General features: G+C 44.9%; 1 protein-coding gene across 5 annotated transcripts in view; it reads left to right on the forward strand.

Annotated features, from left to right (window-relative positions):
- Positions 1-18,064, forward strand: part of LOC119442375 (uncharacterized) — a 27,679-nt gene continuing 9,615 nt past the window's right edge. Inside the window, exons 1-5 of one of the 5 annotated variants that reach the window (XM_049662099.1) lie at positions 1-560; positions 3,132-3,186; positions 3,630-3,720; positions 5,116-5,224; positions 17,366-17,440. In XM_049662099.1, coding sequence (XP_049518056.1) covers positions 174-560; positions 3,132-3,186; positions 3,630-3,720; positions 5,116-5,224; positions 17,366-17,410 — 687 coding nt within the window. In that variant the 5' untranslated portion in view covers positions 1-173 and the 3' untranslated portion in view covers positions 17,411-17,440. Of the gene's footprint in view, positions 561-3,131; positions 3,187-3,629; positions 3,721-5,115; positions 5,355-17,365; positions 17,441-18,064 lie in introns of those variants that run through there. The other 4 variants (XM_049662100.1, XM_049662101.1, XM_049662102.1 and 1 more) reach the window with 4 other exon arrangements.

An 18,064-nucleotide genomic window follows, 5' to 3' on the forward strand; every position in this document is an offset into this window, starting at 1 on the left:
TATTTACGTCCGCATTTTCTACGGCCGCCTCTCCGTGATCTGTCAGACCGTGGGACTTGGCTAGTGGCGTCATTGTGCAATTATGGGTCGAAATTGTTGAAATTCATTTAGAGTCAGCTTTCATCGCAGTTCGACCAAAGCAGCGCTGTAATCTGAACACTACTGGCCCTGTGATGAAGTCAAACGGGAGCAACCGCGGTGCCCTGCGGCCGCACTACGGCGGACGAGCGCCGCCTTTCTTGCTTGCCGCACTGTTGATCGGTCTTGTGCTCATCGGCTTCTGCTACTACAACCTGTCGTCACAGTACAGTGCCTTGGAGGTGCAATACCGGGACTTGCAAGAGCGACTGAGGGCCGTGGCAGAAAAGCGCGAATCGCTGGAGACCCGCTACGACGAGCTCAAGAAGACGCTCGAGGACAACTCCAAGTCACTAGACGAGAGGGATAAGCAGCTATTGCAGAAAGAGCAAGACAGAGCTGCCGTTGAGGCCGCGCTTCGCAAGAAAGAGGACGAGCTGATGACGAAGTCTCGTGAAGCCGACACAGCTGCGAAGGCGCTGGTACGCAAGTGCTTTGAGTTGTGTTGTGGTTGCCGGGTACTGGCGCTTCGTTACCAGCCCACATTTTGCTTATGTAATTCCGTGTGTCTAGCTCTCTGTCGTTCGTTATTTATTGATACCGCTTTGGGTCGTATCGACAGCTGTAAGACTCGACTTGGAGCTTGCGACTCCCCATTTTACGTAAATGCCAATGTGCACACAGCGCACGTCGTGTGCGGCAGCTGCAGCTGTCTGTGCGAGGAAACAGTCGCGTGTGCATATTTTCCATCTGCCATTTCGTGCGAGTCGGAGCTGACCATCTGCTTCTTTCCATCATGCGTGACGCTGCCGAAGCTGGGGGACGTGCTGTAGCTACTCCGACCGTTTCGAAGTTCGTCTAGTGACGCACATTAACTAGCCACGCGGGGAGTCATCTGTTGCATTTTAAATCGAGTAACTTTGACACTAATTACGCCTAACTAAATGCTGTTCATGTGCAGGAGCATTATAGATAGTGGGAAGTTGCGGGACCAGTGGCATTTCCTTCCCCTGTTTTGTAGTTCAGCGCTAATCTTCATGAACTAGTACTCTCATCAGTTGGCGCTCATGTTTGAAGCGCTGCTGGGTTAATTCTCTCCACAAGGAAACTGTGATGGCAGTGTGAGCTTAAGCTGCATCTTTTAAAATATGGTTAGCCGCACACGTAGCACTCGCGTACCTGTCTTCCTTGCACTTGTTGTGTTGGATCCTGGGTCTTCTTGCGACAGTTCTCTACACATGGCTAGACGTGACTAATATAACTACAAACCTTGTTGGCGTCCACACTTTATAGGCTGTAACACTTGGGTGAGGAGGTGACTAGAAATGGGCTTTGCACATTTACAGTATGTCAAACAGTGGAGTTATAGGGATGAACTTGTTTAATCTGGTATGCAAAGTATTGCACATTTCTGGTGTGCAGAACAGTTCAGTTTTAAGGATTATCAATTTGTCTAATACAACATGTGATTCGTTCAGTAATGCTTATTCAATAGTAATTCTCATGTACAGTCATCAGCACGCTTGTCTAGAGCGCTTGAATACCATGCTTTGGGCTGCACTAGTGCTGTCTACCGATAACACCTGATTCTAGATGGCTTGCATCTGGCATGCACCGCCACACTGATGGAATTGCCCTAATATTTTTCATCTTGCCAGTTACCATTGCTTCTGCGATTGCCAGTGAAGGTGCCGTAGGGCTGCTGAGGTGACATGCTTTGAAGCGTGCTTCTCTGAACGTTTTGCTACGTGTTATCTTTGCTTTTGCTCCCTGATCCTACAACACTTTCACCAGTAATCACAGGTGATTGCAGCTGTTGGAGCCTCGGTAACTGGTAAGGCATAAAAGGTTAACACAGTGCCATCAGTGTGGCTGCATATGCTGAGATGCAAGCTATCTCTAACCAGGCAGTATCGGTAGATGGTGCCCGTGCATCCAAAAGCACAGCGTTCGAGCGCTCTAGACAAGCGTGCTGATGATTGTACTCAGCCTAATCGTTATGGACATGTACATTGCAGTAAAAAAATTATCAAACTTATGCTAGGCACTTGTTCTTGTACTTATATTTAATGCCAGTCATTGTTATGTAGTGTCTAGCAGATCAAAATAGACCTACTGGAAGTTCTACAAGGAACAAGATTGACACAACTAACGTATATGGAGGTGTGGTCGAAGATGAAGTGAGGGGGGAATGTATACTCCTCTTCATACATAGCAGGCAACACTACAGAGGTTAGAGAGTCTTTTCTCACGGCTCGCATTCGTGGCTAAAAAGTAGTGCATCAAGTATGAAATAAGAGTGTAGGTGTGTGCCATGTAATTCGATGTGGCATTAAGTCTCATACTTTTATGTTGCAAAGTATGATGTAATTATTACATGGAAGACATCACAGGTCTGAACCTGTCTACCACCATGCGAGCTGAACGACTCGTTTCTGTGATCAGCAGCCACAGCACATCACTTGTGCTCGCGACCAAAGCATAGTGTGTTGCACACAAGGAGTGCAAAGGTGCACAAATAATCTGTGATTTGACATAACTTCATGTCCCTGTCCAAAAGTTGTAGTGGTAATATGTGACATTTTTATTCTGTTGAAATCATTGCAGATCAAAAAACAACTGCACTGTGAAAGGTGCAGAGTGAGGCTTCTACGACCACACTACTTGCATAGCTTCCGTGGCATTGCTAAGTATGAAACAGGGTATAGTGCCATCAATCCCACATGCTCATGTATGTGAGCCAGGAGTATAGAGGTGTCCAAAAAAAAAAAAAAATATGGTACTAGTATGAGTTTGTAGATTGAAGCAGTATGAGGCTGTATATCTTGTTTGTGCCGGAAGTTATACAGAATAATACTGTCATTATGCGAAATTCCCGTGTGGAATTCCGTATAATGTCTTATCAAACCAGGGGGGGGTGGAGCCAGGGACACTTTTAAAAGTGTCTATTCAATCCTTTAAATATTCTATATGAGACCTGGGAAGAACAATACCTTTTATAATGGTCTTGCAAGAGGCTGATATTGCATGCATCTTTCATCTACTTGTTTCAGACTGGATGCCTGCAAAGGTTGAACGAGACTTCTTCAAAGTTATCTGAGAAAGAAAGTAAGCGATTGCTTGGTGTTTATTATTCCTGAAGCTTATCTTCAAAGCATTCAAATGTTGCATTGGGCTGAATTCTATATTCATTGATCAATGATCCTGATATAAAGCCTGCATTATGAACGTGCCTCAATTGTTGCCCTTTTTATTTTACCATGTAAGCTAAGTTCTGGCTTCTAGGGAGTTATGCTTATCGGCTCTATGTTTGTTATTTATGTTTTGTTGCGTTCAGCAAGTCGGTTGTGACTGATAAAACAAAAGTAGTCTTGTGTGACAACTGATACATTGCACATTGAAAGGGAAGTACTGCAACACAAGCAGATGAGACAGAAGAAAGGCGCATAGCAGGCAACAAATTGTAACATTGATGAATTGTGTGTAAAGGGAAGTGTTGGTGGTTGTAGTTTTAAAGTATGTAATTTTTCTTTATATATTTCTAACAACAGTGTCGCTAGCAAAGCTCACCAGTGAAGTTGATGCACTGAAGGCAGCTGTCAGGGATGCTGAAACAAAAGCAGCTGCCGCAGCTGGTGCACAGTAAGTTCATCCTTTTCTGTTGCTGTGTAACTTAGGGGAAGATGTGAGCGAGGATTGACAAACAATCCTCATGTCTCCAGTCATGTGCGATATTGCAAGATGTGAATAGTTCAAGTACTGTATATTGCTGTCGTGCTTCAATGAACTTTGTGACTTACACCTGCTGCTCCCAACGCAAAAATATTCAGTTCAAGTGCATTCTTTTTCTCTCTTTCTTTTGGGGGGGAGTCAACCTTAGGTCAGCACTAAAGTCTGAATGTCAGCTAGCCGATTTGCGGTCATAACACAATCCCCAGCTGTTAGCTAGAGATGTTTGTGCTTTTCTATTAAAGCATTTGCGCAATGCAATCAACCATAGAAACTTCGAGCAAACCGTGTTAGCAGCCCAGGAATTTTTTTGACTTATTCACTTTTGGAGATTGTGGAGAACTCTTAGCCACCCAGTTACATTAAACCTATCAGGCATTGTGTGCACAAATGTACATGCCAAGATAGTGCATCAACAGCTAAAAGCCCAACTGTAAATAATATTTAAAACATGCTGGATACGTCTTCAAACACTTAAACTGTGCTGCAAGTCTTAATATGTCGAGTGTTTCAGTGAAATGAGTTGGAAACTAGACAGCTGGGTGTTTGCTCTCTGTGTCAATTTGTAATCACTTAGCCGCTTCAGTTCAATTTTTTTTCGCAATGTTTTACATCAGGCTTATTTTACAAGGGGCTGAACACGTTCATTCCAACTGTGCTAGGCACAAAGTAGGTGATGTTCTCATGTCAGACATTCCTTTAGAGAGTACTTGCATGGCATCCACGTTTTGTAATCTTGACAAAACGCACTGGAGCATTGAAAGTTCATCTGTTCTTCAGCTGTATGTTTTTCATAATTCTGAAGATGCAGGAAATGTGCTCAAACTATACTTTCACTGAACAAAATATTTTGGCGCCTGAGAAGGTTATGCACTTTCCAAAGCATTCACGACGTGTACTTATAGTCTGGAAATTTCGGCGAGCGAGGGACATGCGTTATGTACATAAAGATAGTACCAGGACAGATGATCACGTGCATTGCATTAGCCACCTGTGGAACCCACAGAAACAGTCCATGTAACCCTGGAGTTTCTTGCGAGCACAGCTTGAGAAATCTCGCCATAGTGGCTGGGCAAATAAACATGCTTTATGCTTACTGCGCTCCCTGTAGATTGCCCGCACTGCTCTTGCCCACTGGAAAGTACTACATTGTTCCACCTAAGTTAGCTCAGAGAGTTCAGCTGTGACAGTCTGACTTTGGTTGACGGCACACTTCGGCATAGGAAATTTCATTCATGCCTTGTGGACCTCTTGTCGGCTGCAAAACAGACTGTGATTTTTTTTTCTATCTTGATTTTCCTGGCACAGCTCTGCCAGCCAAAAGACAGCAGCACCTGAGACAAATCAAAACGTGATCAAGGAGCCACCTGCCAAGAAAGAAGAGACACCAAAGGAAGTTGGAAATGGGCTACAAGAGGTGAGGGGTAATGGCACACCTGCGAGCACTAATATCACCACACAAGAGACAAAGACACATGCTAATCATCCAACTCTACTATCACCACCACAATAAAGGTTCATTCATTCTCCAGATGGCTCACATCTGACATGACTGTAGTCACTTTGTGTTCTACTGTAATTGACTATAATGAGAGATACTGATAACACTTCCTTGAAGACATCAGCAAACACGCAAGTTTTTACCTTTTGTTTGCTCTGAATGCACAGACAACAACATTTTGTATTTTGCTAAAACATGGAAGTGGTATGTAGCTATTGTATTTACACTTTTGCACAGCATGCATGGACTAACGCATTTGGCAACAGTTGCCAGAGGCAAAAACCTTTACACTTGAAGCTTGATATAACAAACGGATATAGTGAATTGCAAGATGTAACAAAGGTCAGTATGGAACTTTTCTTGCTAATATCAGCACGCAACAAATATATGCAAATGACGAATATCAGATATAACGAAGTTATTTGATAGCTTCGTTGTATCCAGTTATTTAATGTATTTGCTGACCGCTAAGCCTTATGCAGAAGACAAAGATAATGTTCAATAGCCTGGCAAGTGAACAAGAATTCCGGATTGCCAGTCAGCCTCTAGAGTGTAAAGGAGTACGTTTATCTAGGTCAATTACTCACAGGGGACCCTGATCATGAGAAAGAAATTTATAGAAGAATAAAATTGGGCTGGGGGGGGGGGGGGAGTGCATACGGCAGACATTACCAAATCCTGACTGAGAGATTACCACCGTCGTTGAAAAGAAAAGTGTACAATCATTGCACTTTACCCGTGCTAACATATAGTGCAGAAACTTGGAGGTCAACAAAAAAGCTCGAGAACAAGTTAAGGATCGTACAAAGAGCGATGGAACGAAAATGTTAGGCCTAATGTTAAGACACAGGAAGAGAGTGGTGTGGATCAGAAAACAAACGGAGGTAGCTGATATGCTAGTTGACATTAAGCGGAAAAAGTGGAGCTGGGCAGGCCATGTAATGCGTAGGATGGATAACCGGTGGACCATTAGGGTTACAGAATGGAGACCAAGAGAAGCACAGTCGAGGACAGCAGAAAATTAGGTGGAGTGATGAAGTTAGGAAATTCGCAGGCGCAAGTTGGAATCAGCTAGCGCAAGACAGGGGTAATTGGAGATCACAGGGAGAGGCCTTCGTCCTGCAGTGGACATAAATATAGGCTGATGATGATGAAGCCTTAGTTGCCAAGCGACTACGGCTTAGTGGTCAGCCAATACATTAGGTTCAGTAACGACAGGGCGGGGGATTTATCACGACTATATTTAAACCAGAATTACTTATTAAGCTTATATTACTTCAGTGTATTGTTACGGCGCAACCAAGAGTGGCGCCAAATTCAGAAGAAGACGATTTGATGTGTCGAGGTGCAATCGGTCTCGACAGCCATCTTGTTTGTCCATAGTTGCCTTTCTCGTAAATGTTGCAAATACATCTTTATATGTGACTTCCGCAACGTAACAAATTAGTGAGATGTGCGGGGTACCCACGAGAGACAACACCAGAGCTCTGCAGTGGTCGACACCTCGGTCTGGACAACATGATGGACAAAACGGGACCTGAAATGGCGCAGCCCACATCAAAGCCTACAACCCCGATGGTTGTCCTGGCTCAGCCGCGGGATCCAGGAACGTTCTGCAGCACCGACCATCTCTACGTGGAAAATTGGATCGCCACATATGAGCACGTAAGTGCCCACAACAAATGGGATCCGACGATTACATTGGCTAACTTGTGTTCTACCTACAAGGCACGCCGAATGTGTGGTATGATAACCACGAGGAAGAGCTTAACGACTGGGACACGTTAAAGCAGAAGCTGAGGGACTTGTTTGTCTGTCCCGCGGGGCGGAAAAGCGCCGCAAAGAAAGAACTAGCGACCCGCTTCCAAATGTCCACAGAATCATATGTGTCTTACACCCAGGACGTGCTGGCTCTGTGCCGTAAGGCCAACAGCGATATGGCCGAGTCAGACAAGGATGGATATGTACTGAAGTGGTTAGCTGACGATGCTTTCAACCTGCTCATATGCAAAAATTGTGAGACAGTGCAGGAAATTATAAAAGAGTGTCAACGTTTTGAGCAGGCCAAGAGCCGCCACATTGCAACGCCGTTCGCACGTCTGCTGAACACAGCTGCGACATCCTCTTGTGACGACAGGCTATGAATGCAACGACCATCATCATCAGACGACCTGACGTGGATAGTACGGTGGGAACTTGAAGCCATGGCTCCCGCAGCTTTTCTTTCCCACCCCAGCTATCTGAACAACATGCCTACAGTACCATTTGTGCAGGAAATAGTTCGTGAAGAACTCGCTAATCTTGAAGTTCATTCTCTATGCACCGTTGTTGCTTCACAGTTGTCTAATGCTCCTTGCCCATCCAATGGTCAGGGGTATCCTGCACACTACTGAAATCCAGCTGAGTGGCGAACCGCAGACGATCGGCCAATCTGTTTTGCCTGCCGGCGTATCGGTCATGTTGCTCGTCATTGTAACAACTGTAGTGTCTCCTCCCCTCAGCGACCACCATTCACCAGTTATTATCGCCCCGATCAGAGCCCGCGTCGTTACCAGCTTCCATTTGAAGCACAGCAGCCAAACAATGATGCTCATGCTGCTTGGAACAGTCCCTCGTCGTCATTCCGACGTCACCAGTCCTGTTCGCCACCAGCTCCTCGTCTGTGGTCCCTATCGCCGGAGGCTCGCCGTCCACTGTCCCTGATGCAGCCTCGACGCCCGTTTATGGAAAACTAAGCGATGCAGCTGCTGGAGGTGACGCTGCATTAACGACTCGACCACAAGACCCTCTGATCACTTTGCCGACCAACCAGAACTTGATGGATGTTGTTGTCGATGGCATCAGTGTCCTAACACTTATTGACACTGGTGCACACATATCCATAATGAGGGCTCAATTGCGCCGACGGCTGAACGAAGTCCTCACACCCGCTCTATCATGCACCCTCCACGTCGGCGGTGGAGGAACGCCTACCGTACTTGGTATGTGCATTGCTCGCATTGGCATGATGGGGCGCCTAACCACTGTGTTGTTGGTCATTTTGGAACAATGCCTTTACAATGTTATACTCGGCTTAGACTTTTTATTGTTCCATTCAGCCCTCTTTGACTGCGCGTCTAGTGTCATTCAGCTTGAGCTACCCCACGGCTGCTATAGTCCACCAGTCACACAGCCACGGTTATGCTGTGCTGAAGACATCCGCCTGTTGCCTCAAGCCACTACATGCATCACTTTAATGTCATTTCCATATACGTTTCCATACGTGCTTTGTCCCACTACTGACATACTGCTTGAAAGGAATTTGGCCGTTCCCCATACCGTGCTCACTGTTACAGGCTATCAGACTTCGCTCCCTCTCCTTAATTTTAACTGCCCGACTCAAATTGTTCCCAGAGGCATGTATTTGGGCGACATCTTGCCTGTCAACGATTGCGAGATATTGGCTTTTGACGCAGCAATTCCGCCGCCCTCTACAGGAACCTCCAATTCACCTACTCCATCCACAGACGACTTAGTAAGATGATTGCACCTGACCTTCTTCCTGCACAAGCTGTTGACATCCGCCGTCTCTTGTAAACTTAGCGCGAGATTTTTGACCCAGACATAGGTGGTCGCACATCGTATTTACACTGGAGACACCATCGTCTGTACTGTGTTTCCCATGCCAAACGACAAGTGATACAATGAGAAGTTGATAAGGTGTTGACTAAGGGCGTTATTGAGCTATCTTCCAGTCCGCGAGCGTCCCCTGTTGTCTTTGTCAAAAAGAACAGCAGTTGACACTTTTGTGTCAATTACTGGCACTTCAATAAAATCATGCGCAAGAATGTCTACCCCTTGCTGCATATTGATGACGCTTTGGACTGCTTGCATGTAGCCAAGAACTTCTCGTTCATAGACCTTCAGTCAGGCTATTGGCAAATCTCAGTAGACGACACGTACCGTGAGAAAACTGCCTTTGTCACACCTGATGGCCTCTACCAATTCAAGGTTATACTCTTCAGCCTTTGTAATGCCCCGGCAACCTTAGAAATAATGATTGACTCCTTACTTTGGAGCTATAAATGGTCTACATGTCTGTGTTATCTAGACGTTGTGATAGTCTTTTCACCAACTTTTGCGAGTCATTGTCTGTTGGCCATTCTTGCTGTTTTCTGATGCGCCGGCCTGAATTGAACTCATCCAAGTGCCACTTTGGACGTTGTCAAATTACTGGTCTTGGCCATCTCGTCAATGCTGCTGGCGATCAAACCAACCTGTACAAGATTTGTGCTGTCCAGAACTTTCCTGTTCCATCTTCTACCGCAGACGTAAGAAGCTTTGTTGGACTATGCTCATATTTCCGTCGTGTCATCAAGAATTTCGCCGACACAGCTTGCCCACTCACTGGCTTACCTAAGAAGGATGTTGCACTCACATGGGGCCCTGCTCAAACCAAAGCCTTCTCCGCCCTCATACACTTGCTAACAGCTCCCCCATTGCTGGCTCATTATGATCCATCTGCCGCCACTGAACTTCACACGGATGCCACACGGATACGCCAGCTGCCTCCTTTTACCCGCCAAGAGGAATTTTTCAGTTACTGAACGGGAGTGCCTGGCGTTAGTTTGGGCAGTAGCCAAATTCTGCCCCTACTTGTACGGCCACACATTTTCCGTGGTTACTGATCACCACGCCTTGTGGTGGCTCTCGTCACTTAAAAGACCCCACTGGACGATTGGGTAGATAAGCTCTATGGCTCCAAAAATATTCATTTGTTGTCTTATACAAGTCAGGCCACTTGCGCCAGTATGCTGACTGCCTCTCCTGTCATCCTGTGGATCGTCCGAATATGATGCACATAACACCGACGCTTGCGTGCTGGCCATTTCTGATCTGCGTGACATTCGCACTGAACAACGGCGTGATGATGGTTTACGTCTTCTGATCGGTCATCTCAATTCTAGACATTCGGAATGTTCGTACTCCGTGACGGCGTTCTCTACCATCGCAGCTTACACCCTGAAGGACCATAACTTTCACTCTTTGTACCACGCCATCTCCGGACATCAGTTCTTGAGCAGTTGCATGACGCACCTACTGCAGGCCGCCTCGGAGTTTCTCATACTTACGACCACGTACGGTGCAGCTTCTACTGGCCAGGTCTGTACCGCTCCGTGCGCCGCTACGTTGCACCTGTGCGCTCTGCCAGCGCTGCAAGAAACCTGCTGTGCTGTTCTCTGGACGCACTAATTCCTTCGATGTGTCCTCAGAACCATTATTTTGCATCGGTCTTGATCTTCTCGGCCGTTTTCCGATGCCAAAATCTGGCAATAAGTGGGTCATTGTCGCGACTGATTACACCACCCGATCATGCACACTTTGCCCGCAAGCTGTGCAACTGAGCTAGTGGATTTCCTTTTACATGACATCATCCACCATCACGGTACACCCCGGCAGCTCCTCACTGATCGCGGCCGCACTTCTTGTCCCGAGTTGTTGAAGACTTACTTCGTTCCTGTTCTGCCGAGCACGAGCTTTCCACTGCCTACCACCCGCAAACGTACGGACTCACGTGGTTCAATCGCACGTTGACAGAAATGCTGTCTGTGAACGTTTTTGATGATCACAGTGATTTGGACAACGCGTTGACCTTCGTGACCTTTGCTTACAATTTGTCCTGTCACGAGACCGCTGGCTTTTCTCCCTTTTACTTTCTGTTCGGCCACCACCCTACTTTGCCCTTTGACACACTGTTTCCTTCCTCGATGCACACTCCCATTGAATATGCTCAAGACATTTGCGCACGGGCATGACATGCCAGATTGCCGGCTCCCAGCTCACTGAGTGAGGGGCCATGCAGAAGATCCGGTAGGACAGCCGACATCGAGACATTCATTTTGTCCCTGGCTCCATTGTCCTACTATGGAGGCCATGTTGCCGCATCGGCTTGTCTAAAAAGCTGCTGCCAAGCTACACTGGGCCCTACACGATATTGCTGCAGCTTGGCGACGTTAACTAAGAGATCGCTCCACTGGACTCGCGTATCCCCACTGACGTGCACGTGTCTCGGCTGAAGCCTTACTTTGCCGCAAGTTTACCTCCATTATAGCTGGCGCCTTTACATGTGGGGGTTATGTTACGGTGCAACCAAGAGTGGCCCCAAAGTCAGAAGAAAATGATTTGATGTGTCGAGGGGAAATCAGTCTCAACAGCCATCTTGTTTGTACATTGTTGCATTTCTTGTAAATATTCTAAATACATCTTTATATGTGGCTTCTGCAACGTAACAGTATTAATGAGGTTTTACTGTAGAAGTGTATTGCACACTTTTAATAGGTGATAACCCAAACACGCTGCTGTTCCCTCCTGCAGCGGCAAGAAATGAGCACAATGTTTCGCTCTGGTGGCATCGTAGGCATCGTATTTTGGTGTCGCCCACCAGCTCGATTTCGTTTCGGTCTCCCATCTTAAAACACTACGCAATAGGTAAACGACAATGTGCGTCTCGGGTTGCTTGGGCCCCATCAGCTCAACACGTGTCAGTGCCATATGTCACAACGATTTGTGCCACATGGGAGCCTCAAAACTTCCCACAAGATGTTCCGCTCAAAGAATCTGCTGACCTAGGCTATATTTGATGTAAGCTTGCTGATGCCGTAAAAGTGGCAATGCGCGTATCAGGCCGCTCGCGCCCCACCAGCTTGGCATGCGTCGACATTGTTGTGCTACAACAATTGGCACAATGGTGAAATTACATAGATGTCAACTACATTTGAGTCTGCCAAATTTTTTAGTGACTTCGTATGTATGTTTTTCCAGTTAATATGGTTTTTCTTGAGCTTTTTTCCAGAATGTATGAATGAGGTTCTAGTGTATTATATGCTGGCTGGTCAGAAGAACAAGAATACTGGCGTAGAAAATCTGCCACATGACTGATAACAATGTGCAGTTGATTTCACCTGCATTAGTGCTGTATGCATTATCTGTCACACCGTCTATGTAATAATGTACAGGATATAGCATGAATGGAATAGTCAACAGCACTATGCGAGTGTGGGCAAGACAAGTAAATCTCCAAACACTGTTACTAGAGTTAATAAACTTTCCGTTGCTCTTGAGTGGCGTACTGACACTTAAGTTGTAGGAACTATACTAGTATACTCTTCTTGCATGTAAAGAAATCGGACTTAGCAAGTATGGAGTTTGGGAAATATAATATATTCAAAACGGACATACAGTCGAGCCCGGATATATCGAACCCACATATAACAAATTATTGTGTATAACGAACAGCAGTAAAATCCCCTTGAAAATTTTTGTATAAAATTTATTTTATATATCAAAATACACCTATATATTGAACTATTTTGTGATCCCCTTCAGATTCAATATATCTGGGTTCGACTGTATTCTAATACAAGATACAGTCGAACCCGAATATAACAAACCCGGATAAAGTGAATTATTTTCTACATTACTTACTGTAGAGCTTATTGACCAGGATGTTGGATAAACCAAACTCGGGACGTCCGCTGCCAGTCGAGCATTTGTGCGTACAAGAGTGGCTGAAGTTTCCTACAAGCAAATTTTTTGCTTTTTGCCTGGGCCATCTGCATCATGTAAACAAATTTTTAAAAAGTTGACCGCATATCTGCGTGCTTCGCTGCAAATGACGTTGAAATTCTGCGTGCTTCGCTGCAAATGACGTCGAAAGATATATATGTCGTCTTTCGAGGTCACGCTCTCGTCTCCCCCCTCCCACCCCTCACGCTCTTCCCCTTCCCTCTCACTCCTCCCATGTTGGATGCAATGGAGGTTTTGCTGAATTCAATTCAAATTTCCCACGTTTGCCCTGCTCTCGCGCCATCAGTTGGGACATTTTATTACTGTTGGCATTAAGCCGGCTACAGAGCCGCGGCTTCAGTTGGCTTGTTTTAGTGCGTAGTGTCTCTTTGACACCTTTTCTAACGCGTTGATTTTTTAATTTGCAGCATTTCATTTTTCTGTCTCTCTCTCGGTCTGTGTTTCTCTTTCTTTCTCTCTCTCTTTCTTTCTTTCTTTCTTTCTTTAAATGTATCTCTCTAGCTCTCATTTTCTCCTTCTCTCTCCCATAGCAAGTTCTGTTACAATCGTTGGTACAGCGCAATCATATGGTTCCCATAAATGCTTGTTCTATAAGCCTGGGTGTATAGCCTACCCGGCCCTAGTGGTTATGACGCTCGCCTTCAGGCCGTGGGTCCCCAGGTTCGAATCCCGCCTCGCAAAGCAAGTTAATTTTATTTATTTATTTATTACTCTTGCTCTCTGTCTGTCTTTCTTTCTCTCTCTGCACCTCCTCTCCTCATGCTTGGTTTTGGACGGGTAGTTGAATCGAGTGACAGATAGACAGATGGACAGACAAACTAAGTTTTTTGCGTTTAGGTAGCTCAAGGAAGACTGTCGTCTTTAATAACTCAGAACAAATGCCTGGAAGCATATCGTAAGCGTGCCAGAAGTGAGGTCTTGTCAAACCGCCATCCGCAGTGATGCTGAGAAACAGTTCGAGGCGCAGGCAAAAGTTACTGCATACTATGTGTATATCGTTCTGTTTGCAAAAATGGATTCCTTCCATGCTTGTTTTCTTTACTGGAAATAAAGAATCTGTATATAATGTACGCACCACAAATGTTCAGTAAGATCATTATAGGTGAGTTGGGGCATATTGAATTATTTGATATATCGAACCATTTTTAGTGCATAACTTTGCTTGTTGTAACCGGTTTCGACCGTGTTCTAATTTGGTACAAAAGCTTTCTTAAAATGATAAACCTGGCATCATTGACACCATTGTGGTGTTGACCATAAAAAGATGAACAAGACAGTGGCACACGTTTCTTTTGGCTGCTCTCATGTGGCAGCCACAGTTGTCACAGGAATGAAGCGGGCCAGTATATCGTCTCTGAATGACACATCCAGCTCACAGGTACTGAAATCAAAACCAGTTTTTAGAAACAAGTACTATTTTTATATTGAATTATGTAGGGCTCTCTGTGCACTTGCCAGTATATTTTTTCTGAGGTTTAGAGGGTTTAGACCTTCACTAAATGCAAAAACATGACTAGTTGAAATTGACATGTCAGTTCTCCTTTCCCAGTCCTCATCTGGAGGGAGCTGGCAATGTTGTGCACTAGCTTTCTTGTTTTATTATTAGATAAATATAAACAGAGGATGAGTTGTCGCTGTTTGCTGGTGACGGCTATGCCTTTTCACTTGGTTAGTAGTTTAGGATTAAAAAAGAAGTATAAATTTTTGCACTAGGTGGTACTTAAATAAAACAGAACATGCAACACACTAAGAGCAAAAGTCTCTCCAAAAGTTCTCTTGGAAGCAAAGTCTATATATGTCTGGGGTACACAGGTTTCAGATACATAAGCGAGACACAATTGCACACGATGCAGTAGAGTCAATATTCACCAGAAATTCCAATGTCATCAAACGAGCGTTTAAGTGCTTTCATTGCTTTGTGATGCACTTTTGATGGCAATGGGCCTAACAACACCTTGGCAAGCGAGAAAGGCCCATGCGAGCCATTTAAACACAGTTCTTGTTCAAGGCACTGCCTATGTTTAGTGTGCTTGGGAGAGTCAAGTAGTAGGTGGCATACGTCCTTGTTGTCGTGGGTGCACCAACTTGTTTGAGAGGGCACACGCTTAATTTGAAAGTACACATTTCTGCTGGGAGGGGCCTTGCAGTAGAGGCAATCATGATGCATTATTTTTGCCTCTTAGCCATCCCAAGCTGTCATTGTGATGAAATTTTTTTGTGCTGGAAAGCTGTCTCAAGAGCTTTGTTGGCCTGTGGTCAAAGATGGGGCAGCTACATAGTAGCCGTCCTGACAACGGAGGAGAATCATCGTAAAGAGAGCACAGATGTTGATATTGGCGCTACATATTTTTGCCACCTGCAAGGTGCACGAAGTGGCATTGCACGTAACTGTGCTTTCTACTGTCAATGGACTCCTTGTTAAACCAGTAAGTGAGCTTCCCTACTAGGCAAGGATTCCTTCTTTGGCACTCACTGCGAAGAAACTAAGGGTTGAATTTGGTCTAAGAAGTGTGACCACTGTGACCACTTTGACTTTACAAATGAATTACTATTGAGATAACATGAGAATTTGAGCTTGTTGGTTGAACATTTTGTATTTGGAACATTGCAACAAGAGATGGGGACAGTAGAGGAAACACACAGTGCTGACTTCCATCTCTGCTTTATCCCATAAGAACAGACATATATGAGCAGACCAAAGTAAAAACAGCACGAAAAAAATGAAACTGAACTGTAGTGGGATTTTAAGAGCCCTTGGATTCTTCATAGGCATTGTAACCAGTTCACAAGAGAAATCCTCAAAGCGAGGTTAGTTGCTTGGGAGCATTGTGCGTTAGCATGGCATCATTGACACTGTCCAGTAAACAGTTGCAGTATCCGGGCATCAGTGGCGGCTGTGACGTGACATGATTACACATCCGTTCTGTTTTTTTCGTGCCGTTTTTATTTTGGTCTCTTTGTATATGTCTGCTCTTTCGTAAATGAAGCAGAGTTGGAAGTCAGCGCTGTGTGTGCCCTCTACTGTCCCTGTCCCTTATTGCACTGTTCCTAATTTGATTGAGGTATGAACAAATTAATCAAAAACTGAATAAGTTTCCCAGCCTTAGAAGTCATATGGATATTAATCACCGAGTTGAGAACTGGCCAGAGTGGCTCAACTTAGAGCTTCTCAACCCCCCCCCCCCCCCCTACACACACACACACACACACATGAAACCCTTTTTTGGCAGAAGCAGGTGCCGATTTTCTCAAACAAATCAAAGACACGTTGCACATGACTGCACCGGGCTGTGGAACTTCTTGTTGGCAACTGCATTGCTTGAAAATTTTGGAGAGGGGTGCGAAGTTTTATCCTCATCCTTCAAGGCTTTCTAGTGCCAGGAGTTTCCCTGTTTGCAACATGAGGCAGCTAAAACTTGGCAACCCTCAGGGTGTGAGTGGTTTTGCTTCTTTTGATAAGGCTGTATACACTTAATGGTGGCATAGTGAAATTCTGATCTGCCTATGCCAATACTGTCATAAGAGCCTGTTTAGTGAAACCCAAACGGGTTTCGCCTGTATGTTTTCAGTAGAATTACTGCAGGTTGACCAGGTCACTGTAACTAATGTGCGAAACAAATTATAAAATGCAAGTTTACTGCAACTAATGTGTCCTTGTCATTATTTCTCTGCTTGTGTCCTCGTCTCATTTGCGCATTTGTTACAATGAATGTTTTCAATAGCCTTTCCTTTGTATGGGTTTGCTTTGGGTTTCCCTTGTAGCTCTGCACTATTCTGAAGTGGATGACAATATTTCCCTTTCATGAAACTGCCTCCTGCATGCGGATTTCCGTAGAACTGATTAACTGATTTGCCACATTCACTGTCCCTGTGTTTCAAGTTGCCAATTAATTTGGCTGTACTCTATGATCTGCTAGCCTTCTGGTTAGCCCAGATGGTAGAGTGACCGCCCCAGAAAGGCGTCGGTCCCAAGTTTGATTCCCATACCAGGACAAAATTTTCTTCACCTTTGAAACATTCTTTCTGAAAAATTTGTGTTTTCTTTGCAGTTTTGTGCTACAGTGTCCCTGTGCTTCGAGTTATCAATTAATTATACCTCGCTCTGCGATCTGCTTGCCTCCCTGTTAGTTCAGAGGGTAGAGTGACTGCCCCCCAGACTTCTGCAGAACTGATTTGCCATAGTTTTTACTGTTGGAAAATATTACGGTGGCCATTACACTAAGAATATTGTCTCCACCCAAATTCATGCTTGATTGGTGGATTAGTGACTTCGGTTGTTGCATTCTTTTGCAAGCAAAATAGCTTGTTAGGTCATTGGCCAACAGTTCAGCAGGTAAGACTTTGACACACCATGTTATAGCACCTTTTACAACTTCTTGCCCAATATAATAAGCTCATTTGGTTACTAATTATGTGTGTGATCTTCTTGTGAGGTGCAGACATTTACAAATCCTTTTAGTTAATAATTGTGTCTACATTGTTCTACTTTAGCAGCAAGACCCTGATGTGAATCCACCACTGGATGCAGCCCAGTAGAGAGCAGCAAGACCACAGCAGGTATTGCATGTGAGCATAACTTTGCACAGTTTTTCACATAAGTCATAGCATAGGTTGCATAAAGTGATTCAAAAGTTCTTGGAATCATGCTGTCCTCTTTTAGTGGAGTTTAGTTAGCTGCTACATCACTGTAGGATGCCTCTAATACATATGTGAGTGATAAAAGTTACATAAATGGGGGTAAAATGCCTCGGACAGGCTGGGCGATGTTTTGATAGTTGTACCTATCCTTGTCAAAGGCAGCCTTGTCTTGCTTCGAGTGTTAGTTTTAATGGGTTAGTAGAATAATGTCAAGTGGTGTCGCTGTCGGTAGTAGCTATCTGTAATGGAAACTCTACTATACTCTGTGTCGCTCTGCTAGCCTGTTAAAACTAACATGCCAAGGATGACAAGGCCGTCATTGACAAAGATAGTGCTACCAGATAGTGCTACGTGCACCTATTGAAACGTCGGTCAGCCTGTCTGAGGCACTTTAACCCTGTTTATGCAACTTTTATCCCACCGGGTGTTTTCATCTGTTGGCCCCCATCGTGTCTTTAATATAAGCAATGAGCGAATGTGCAAGTTTTTCTTGGCGAGTCACGATGCGAGCACATGACAGAGCTAGCTGAACGCACACGGCTTGACGCAGAA

The sequence above is a fragment of the Dermacentor silvarum genome, chromosome 2, assembly GCF_013339745.2.
Source record: "Dermacentor silvarum isolate Dsil-2018 chromosome 2, BIME_Dsil_1.4, whole genome shotgun sequence".
NCBI lineage: Eukaryota > Metazoa > Arthropoda > Arachnida > Ixodida > Ixodidae > Dermacentor > Dermacentor silvarum.